At 54.8% G+C, this 8,672-nt stretch overlaps 1 protein-coding gene across 1 annotated transcript; it reads right to left on the reverse strand.

Annotated features, from left to right (window-relative positions):
* Positions 1-324: 324 nt before the first annotated feature.
* Positions 325-5,766, reverse strand: PCK1 (phosphoenolpyruvate carboxykinase 1). The gene is made up of 10 exons (XM_070419713.1): positions 5,682-5,766; positions 5,277-5,541; positions 4,623-4,804; positions 4,032-4,235; positions 3,721-3,908; positions 3,194-3,356; positions 2,553-2,777; positions 2,326-2,457; positions 1,877-1,972; positions 325-1,382 (listed from the first exon to the last, which is right to left on the reverse strand). The coding sequence occupies exons 2-10, from the start codon at positions 5,498-5,500 to the stop codon at positions 928-930; spliced, it is 1,869 nt and encodes a 622-aa protein (XP_070275814.1). The 5' UTR covers positions 5,501-5,541; positions 5,682-5,766; the 3' UTR covers positions 325-927.
* Positions 5,767-8,672: the final 2,906 nt, after the last annotated feature.

The following is an 8,672-nucleotide window of genomic DNA, read 5'->3' on the forward strand; positions in this document are numbered from 1 at the left end:
CTGACGTCCCCACGTGCTTTGGAGGGGATTTGAGATTTGAGTTCTCTCTCCTTGGTGGTTCAATTTTTTAAAAATATATTTTATTGATTTTTTTTCTACAGAGAAGAAGGGAGAGGGACAGAGAGTTAGAAACATTGATGAGAGAGAAATATTGATCAGCTGCCTCCTGCACACGCCCTACTGGGGATGTGCCCACAACCAAGGTGCATGCCCTTGACCGGAATCGAACCTGGGACCCTTCACTCTGCGGGCCGACGCTCTATCCACTGAGCCAAACAGGTCAGAGCGGTGGTTCAATTTTTTTAAAAACCAAGCAGACAAATCCACCTTTCTATAAAAGTTTATTTTGTAATTTTCCAAGACGTGTTCAGAGAAAAGGTGAAATTATGCAAAGGTAAGGAACAACTGTATATAAAAATAATTTAAACACAAATATTAATAATAAAGCGACATTTCTTTCTAGCAACAACTAGTAGGTAATCTTGCCCAAGATTTTTTCCAAAGGTATTAAATACATTTTAGATAACAGTACATACACACACACACACACACACACATGCCCGAGCACACACCACACACACACACACACACACACACATATATACAGCTCAAGTATTGTTCTCTGTGCATTCCTGCTAACTGACAGCTACAGTGACAATGACTACATGCCTGAGTGTCCTGAAGATTGAGCAAATGTGCACGGAATCGTGAATTTGGGGGACGTGCTAAGATTTCCCTCCCCAATCTCGTTAGTTACTAGCCGGTACCCTGTGGTCGTATCTGAACAATTAAAGTGTGTCTGTCGGAAAGGCTCATGGGTGTGGTCACTGTGGGTGGCAGGCGGCAGCGGGTCGGGAAGCCCGGCTCTTGCTCCCGGCACACCTCGCGGACTGGAAGGGGGTGTGGAGGGTGCGGCCGCGGCTCCCCTTACATCTGGCTGACTCTCTGCTTCAGCGCCAGGACCTCCCTCTCGATTTCGTGGGGGAGGTCGGCGTTCACTTGCTCCTCCAGGTAGGCCTGAATGTCCTCCGCCTCCTTCTCCCAGAACTCCCGGGAGATGTCGAAGAGCTCCTTCGTGTTGACGTTCCCCAGGCCTCTCAGATTCAGGGCCTCCTCCGTGGGGATGTAGCCGATGGCCGTGAGCTTGGCGCCGCCTTTCCCGTTGATCCGGTTGAACATCCACTCCAGCACCCGGGAGTTCTCTCCAAACCCGGGCCAGAGGAACTTGCCGTCCTTGTCCTTCCGGAACCAGTTGACGTGGAAGATCTTGGGCAGCTTGGCCGAGGGGCGCTGGGCCATGCTGAGCCAGTGGGCCAGGTACTTGCCAAAGTTGTAGCCAAAGAAGGGCCGCATGGCAAAGGGGTCGTGCATGATGACTTTGCCTGTTAACACAGAGGGGTCCTGTCGGTCAGTGAGGCCCCCATAGGACAGTGCTGATTGCTGACATCAGCATGCTTGGCTCCTCTCTCCACACGGAGAGAGACGCAGAGACACAGACACAGAGGCAGACAGAGACAGAGAGACAGAGACAGAGCGAGACGCAGAGACATAGAAACACAAAGACAGAAGAGACAGACAGACAGACAGAAACAGGAGAGACACAGAGACATAGAAACAAACACAGGAGAGAGAGACATAGAGACATAGAGGAACACAGAGGCAGGAAGAGAGACAGGAAGAGAGACACAGAGACGGGAGAGAGAGACACAGAGACAGGAGAGAGAGACAGGAAGAGAGACACAGAGACGGGAGAGAGAGACAGGAAGAGAGACACAGAGACAGGAAGAGAGACACAGAGATGGGAGAGAGAGACAGGAAGAGAGACACAGACACGGGAGAGAGCGCACCGACCCTGCAGATTTTGACTTGGATTTACCTTTGTGCTCGGCGGCCGCCGTGGCCTCGGACCTCATGGCCGCCCCCACAAACACTCCATGCTGCCAGCTGAGAGCTTCATAGACGAGAGGGACACCTGTAGCAGGAAAGAAAAGATGTCCCTTCAATGCTTGGACACTCAGACCCTTTGGCTGCCACTGTCATCTCACAAATGGAAAGAAGGCAGGGCAGCATCTTCCTTATTCTGCTCACGGTGTGTTCCCAGAGCCGCAGCACCACCACCGAGGCCCACAACCAAAGGAAACGGATAAAGCTCCGTCAGGTTGCGGGTCCTGAAAGCCTCTAGTGGCCAGAGGGGCTTCTACCTGTGGGCTTGCCAGTCATCCCAGATGCTGGGAAAGGAAGCTGGCCTCGCGGGCACCCTCTGACACGGCCATGGGAAAGGAGCGATTCCACAGACCCGCCCAGCCGGGGTGCAGGGAGCCTCACCAGCAGGCCGGCGCCCTCCGAAGATGATGCCCTCGATGGGCACGCCCTCCGGAGCCTCCCAGGCAGGGTCGATGATGGGGCACTGTCTGGCGGGGGTGCAGAACCGCGAGTTGGGGTGGGCACAAGGTTCCCCTACAACAGGCAGAGAGGAGAGGCCCCTGAGTGTCCAGAACAAACACGGAGCACCCCAATGGGGTTGGGGGCAGCGGGGCCTCCGTTGGGCTCACCATCCTCGGGAGTCCAGTCCTTGTTCTTCCATGAGGTGACCTTGACCCCAGCGGCCAGCGGCTGGTCGATGCCCTCCCAGTAGACGCCGCCGTCGCTGGTCTCGGCCACGTTGGTGAAGATGGTGTTCCTCTGGATGGTCTTGATGGCGTTGGGGTTGGTCTTCACAGAGGTTCCGGGAGCAACACCAAAAAATCCATTTTCTGGGTTGATGGCCCTTAAGTTACCTGGAGAGTTTTAAACCCGAAACATCAAAGTGAGCGCCAAGCAAAGCATACCTGAGCTCTGAGACCTTGCCAGGCTCGTTTTTGCACCAAATTCTCAAATCTTTTCCCCCTCCTCCTTAGAATCTATTTCTCTTTTCTCACCCAAGCAATTATATTTACAACGCTCCCCCCCCCCTCAGTTTTCCATCAATCCTATTTTAACATATGTATTCTATAAACAAACAGCCACACAGGGTCCCATTTCAACCCAGATTTGATAATAAATGAAAGACTGCTTATAGAGAATACATATTTCTAAGACTTTGCAAGATCTGAAATCACTAAATTAAAAATCCGGACAGTGTGAGCTCAGGGGGCCCTTGGCATGTTTGAAAAGCAAAAGTCCACTGTGAGCAACAGGTGGGCCTGAGAGTCACCTTGCTGGTCGAACTTCATCCAGGCGATGTCGTCGCCCACACACTCGATCTTCCAGCCGGGGAGGCTGGGGTTCATCATGGCCAGGTTGGTCTTCCCGCAGGCGCTGGGGAACGCGGCCGCGAAGTACTTCTTCTGGCCCTGGGGGCTGGTTATGCCCAGGATCTGCAGAGACAACGTTCCTCCTGACGCTTTTCCTTCCTTTGCTTCCCAGCCCGTGCTTCAGCCTCAGCCTCGGGGTGTGCCTAGAGGCCCCCAAAGGGTGGGTCCCCAGCTTCTATCTCTTCAGGTTTCCAAACAAATGTTTTGAATAATGGCGCCTACGGGCCTGGCTGTGTTTGGCGTCCTTCAAAAGGAGCAGCCGCGAGTCATTCATAACTATTGATGGCGTTTCCGAATCTGTCTGGCCTGGGTGTCCTGGGCCTGGCCTGGTGGGCACTGGAAGGCCATCTGTATTGGCCAGCACCCGCCCCTGTGCCAGCCCCTGTGCCAGCCCCTGCCCACTCACTCAGAATTGTCTGCATCTTACCAGCATGTGCTCGGCCAGCCACCCCTCCTCCTTGGCCAGCCGGCTGGCCATCCTGAGCGCGAAGCACTTCTTCCCCAGCAGCGAGTTGCCGCCGTAGCCGCTCCCGAAGGAGATGATCTCCCTGCGGTCGGGCAGGTGGGCGATGAGCGTCTGCTCTGGGTTGCAGGCCCAGTTGTTCACCAGCGGCTCTGCCGAGGATACAGCGCGTCAGCGCGGCCCCACCCGCCGAGCGCCCGGAGGACACGCCGGGGGTTTAAGGCTAGGCTTATGTTTAGAAATTCTAGCATTTGATTCTGAAACAATGTGCTTACTTTTTAAAGGCAAGGGGCACCCCACAGAATGGAGGCACTTGACGAATTCCCCGTCACCCAGAGCCTCCAGGACGGGCGTCCCCATTCTCGTCATGATGCGCATGCTGGCCACCACGTAGGGCGAGTCCGTCAGCTCAATGCCGACCTTGGCCAGAGGCGAGCCCAGGGGCCCCATGCTGAAGGGGATGACGTACATGGTGCGACCTGCAGGCGGGGGAAGCCGTGAGAGAGGGCCTCGGACTCATAACAACCAACACTCGTTTCCTCCCATCACCTCACTCCCTGCCCGCCACCGGCTCCCCAGTCCACGAGAGTCCGCTGGAAAGTGGAGAGAATCCCCCAAACAAAGCCGTTTTCATAAATGTGCAATTGGGTTCCACCATGCGTGGAAATCGTTTTCCTGTTCCTAGGAGACAGTTTGTAAATCGAATCCTAAGATGCACGTTTTCAAGACGTTGCCAATTTCACATATGGAATTTAAAGATCTCCGAGGCCACGGAAGTTTCCACTACGGTTAAAGTGACCGTTCGGACAGACATCATAATAAAAGGCTTGCGGATATTTTTCCCGTCAAATAAGCGCTTCGCCTACCTTTCATGCACCCCGGAAATCGGGCGTTGAATGCTTTCTCAAAGTCCCCCTCCGACATCCAGCGGCCCAGCTGGCTGATGCCGCTTTTGGGGATGGGCACTGTGTCTCTTTGCTCTCGGGTGATGATGACCGTCTTGCTTTCGATTCTGGCCACGTCCCTGGGGTCAGTGAGAGCCAACCAGCTGCAAAAACAATAACACACAGGTGAGGGTCGGAGGGGAAGTGCAGCCATGTTGAATGCGTCTGTGTGCAGGGTCCTCCCAGCCAAGCATCCTGTAGGAATGGACCCACTGACTTGTCCTCGTGTCCTCCCTGCCCCTAGCAGGTGCCAAGTGCTGGCAATATTCTGCAGATGTGACAGCCACACCAGCTGGCAGGGTCAAGGAACCATTTGCTAGACTGTGAGCCAGTCTGGGAGGAGAGGGACGGTCCGACTTCTGTTTTTACCCGGTGTCTAATTTGCAAAGAGCATTTGCTTGCATATGCCAGCTCATGTAGGCTGGGGCACTACGAGGGTCATTAAGTTAAAGTCTATATGGTTCTGGCCATTACATAATTTTTCAAAGGCCTGCAAACTCCTCACCCCTCTATCTTCATCCACCTCTTTCCACCTTGGGGAGGGGGGGCGGTGTGCTGGGGCTGGGGTGCACTCACCAGTTGTCATACTTCTTCAGCCTCTTGATGGTGCCCTGCTCCTCCATTTCATGCAGCAGCTGCTGGTTCTCCTCCTCGGAGCCATTGCAGATGTGGATGCATTCGGGCTGGCACAGGCTGGCGTTGGTCTCCACGAACTCGCGCACTGCCTGGGGCAGGCTGTCCAGGGTGCCCTGGACGACCTTGGCGGAGTAGTTGAGGCCGTTGGGTAGTTGAGGAGGCATTTCTGCAGAGTTGCGCTGAGGGCCACAGGCACCGAGGTTCCCTGCAATGGCAAGCATGGGCTTCCTGAACGTGAGCGGGAACCGCGCCCTCCAGCCACGCCTGTGTAGCTGTAAGGATAAGGAAGCGAGTTCGCTTTACCTCTGTAGTTTTTAGCAACGTAAGTTCAAACGCCCGGCCTACCTTTCTGCTCTCTGGATGGTCTCGACCAGAGATCCAAGGCCTGCTTCCGGGCTCTTCCCGCTGGTGAGCCTGCTTTCCTGGTGGGAAGGTGGTGTTTGGTGTTTGGTGGCAGAAGCGCCGGCTTTAAATGCCACGGAGAAGCAAGGTCCTGCCCCCTGGCCCCACCCTGGAGGCTCGTCTCTGACGTCAGGGGCAGGCCTTTGGATCGGGGCCACAGTCAGCTTCGCTTTGGACCGGCTCCCCACGACCCACCCCAGGGAGATAATCATTGAACAGCCAGCCGCGGGGATGCCAGGAGGCCTCCGACCCCTCGCCAGCCGCCCTTACACAACGTCTGATTGACTAAACTTTGGCCCAGTTCACTGCTGATGCAAAACACATGGCCCTTCCGTTGACAGGCGGGAGGGGCGGGCCCAGCTGGCGGGGCACCTCCTGGACGTCGAGTGTGTCCAGGCCACAAGCTGGCAGCACATTGTGTGTACCCGTGGCTGCTGGTTGGCAGAACATTAGGGTGGTAGGTGTCAGCCACCCTCAAAGCCCCGGAAAGCTGTGCCCAATGCCGGCCAACAGGTGACTTGTTGGCACAGGTCTGACCTAACTGGGGGCTAGTAACCCTACTGAGTGTTCACTGTACCCCAATATAAGGGCAGGGGTTTCTGCCTATTTTGCTCATTTTTGTGGGTACAGTTCCTGACACACCGTAAGCACTGTCCTCAGGGCCTTGCATCACGACCAGCCTCTGAGGCGGAGCCCATGCACAACCCTATGTCCAGACAAGGAAACTGAGGGACAGGGAGGCAGAGCACTACTCCCAGCTCCCTGGCTGGTGGGAGCAGAGGGAGAGCTAGAGGACAGGCGAGCTGGGCTCTGGAGTACTACCCCAGAGGAACCCTGTGGGGGGCCATTGCCTCTTCTGGAACCTTCCGTGTACCCTCCAAACAACTCTGGGCTGGGTGCAGTCACTCCTGGAGTCAGCTATCCCTTTTCCTTGCCCTGGCAAGTCCGAGCATCTAGGGAGGGGGAGGGTGGGAGGGGGGATTGGCGGTTTTGCTAGATTACACTTGAGCAATGAGACCTTTATAACAGCTCTTTAGAAAAATGTGCTTTGCAAGCCGTCGGAGCTTCAGTCCAATTTAATGGACCATGGAGCGGTTGCTGGTGTTTCGAGAGCATTGGGTGAGAAGTCAGGAGTGGGGGGCCAGGCCCTGACTCCCCACAGCCAACCCCAAGGCTCAGGGGAGCCCCCTCCCTCCAGTGAGGTCAGGTAGGGACGCCTGCCTCCCCAGGGAGCGTGTGCTGACAACCCCTGATGGTGCCTGTAGGAGCTGTGGTGGGGGAAGGCCCCGGAATGGCTGTCTCAGGCCCGGAGTGCTGAGTGGCCTGTCCACAGGGTTCCCTCCTCACTGCAGCTTTGTGCACACGCTCCCGCCTTCCACCAAACTGTCCCCCGCTGCTGTTTCATTTTCTTGGGTTTTTATTCAACCAATCGAACCTTTCAGTATAAATGCAATGTGAGCGGTTTTGTTTAGTTTTATATTATTTCCCATTTCGGTCACTAGAATTCATTATCAGTGGCATTGCCAGCCACGTACAAGTCTGTGTCCTGTCTAAATGCTACCATGATGTGATAGTGCTCCTGGCTGAGGGACTCTCTCCACATGTGACATCCGTGGAATTCCCAGCCCCACGCAGGACCACAGAGACACAACACACGCATCCGTGGTTCATCTCGCCTAATGGGTAGGGATGCCCGTTGGCTGATAAAGCTGTCATAGGTCTGATTCCCTCCAAGAGCACATAGATTGAAAACAAAACTGTGAAACCAGCACTCATTTGCCGTCCTAAACACCACTCATAAATTCCAGGTGTTTATGTCCCGAGAAACTAGCAAGTTCAATTACCCTGTAGGAGCGGTGAGTCATACCGCCCTTTCTCTAATCTTTTCATTGCAGCGCCGAACGGAGCAAAGGTGGCCTGGAGACTCGGGCGGGGCTGCTGAGGCTTAAAAGGTGTGAGCAGAGGGAAACCAAGATGGCAGCATAGGTAAACACTGGAGTTTGCTGCCTCGAACAACCACTTCAAAAATACAACTAAAAGACATCATCCAGAACCATAGGAAGGCTGGCTGAGTGGAAGTTCTACAACTAGGAGGAAAGAGAAAAGCATACTGTGACTCAGAGGAGGTGCAGTGCGGAGGTGAAATACTAAGGTGCGGAGATGCGTGCGGAGCGGGCTGGCAGCTGAGGGCGCGGTTGTCGTTTTCAATCGGGAGGGAGTCTCAGGCTCTGAGCTCCAGTCCAGGCAAGTCTCTAGGGACCCAGACTCATATGGGAGAAGCGGGACTGTCTGGCATCGCTCAGAACCCAAGGGCAGCTTTCTCTCCGAGGGGCTTGCAGCAATTGCTGGGACACTGAGAAGCAGAGCCTCTGAGGGCAAGACTGAGAGCAGCCAAAATTGCTAACCCCGCCCTGTTGATCCCGTGGGACCCGCCCAGCCCAAGCCCTGCAGGGAGGCTTTTGCTGGATAGCCTCAGGCAAAGGCTAGATTAGCACCTCCCTAGAGATCCAGGAGCCAGGAAGCCCAGAGGTCAGAGTGGGACCATCCAGTTTTCAGCTCCTTGGAACCATAAAAGACACACTCAGGGGGCAGACTCAGTGAGCACCAAAGCCCCATCGAAGCAAGTCTAGCCCCAGAGGGGTGTCTCCAGCACAGAAGTTCTTCCACTGCAGACACAGCTGATTCTCACAGCCAATTGGCCTGGAGGTCAATTCCTCACAGTGATAACTACAACAATCAAGGCTTAACCACAACAAGACTATGCACAAAGCTCACAAGGGGGTGCACCAAGAGTGTCTACCTCAGGTAATTGGGACACTTAGTACAGAAAGGCACTCTATCGACACAGCGAAGCATAAAAAAATGCCGAGACAAAGAAACAGGACACAAACGACAGAATTGGAGGAAAGCAAACTGTTGGATATAGAGTTCAAA

This window comes from Myotis yumanensis, unplaced genomic scaffold, assembly GCF_028538775.1.
Source record: "Myotis yumanensis isolate MYYU_CA2020_CCGP unplaced genomic scaffold, mMyoYum1.0.hap1 SCAF_7, whole genome shotgun sequence".
In the NCBI taxonomy this organism is placed as follows: domain Eukaryota; kingdom Metazoa; phylum Chordata; class Mammalia; order Chiroptera; family Vespertilionidae; genus Myotis; species Myotis yumanensis.

Bases quoted from the DNA above. Each gene is read 5' to 3' on its own strand.
- PCK1 (XM_070419713.1), bottom strand. From the start codon at position 5,500: ATGCCTCCTCAACTACCCAACGGCCTCAACTACTCCGCCAAGGTCGTC. The intron at 3,909-4,031 runs GTAAGCACATTG...TATCCTCGGCAG, and splicing joins GTGCCCCTTGCCTTTAAAAA to AGCCGCTGGTGAACAACTGG. The intron at 2,778-3,193 runs GTGACTCTCAGG...AAAACTCTCCAG, and splicing joins GATGAAGTTCGACCAGCAAG to GTAACTTAAGGGCCATCAAC.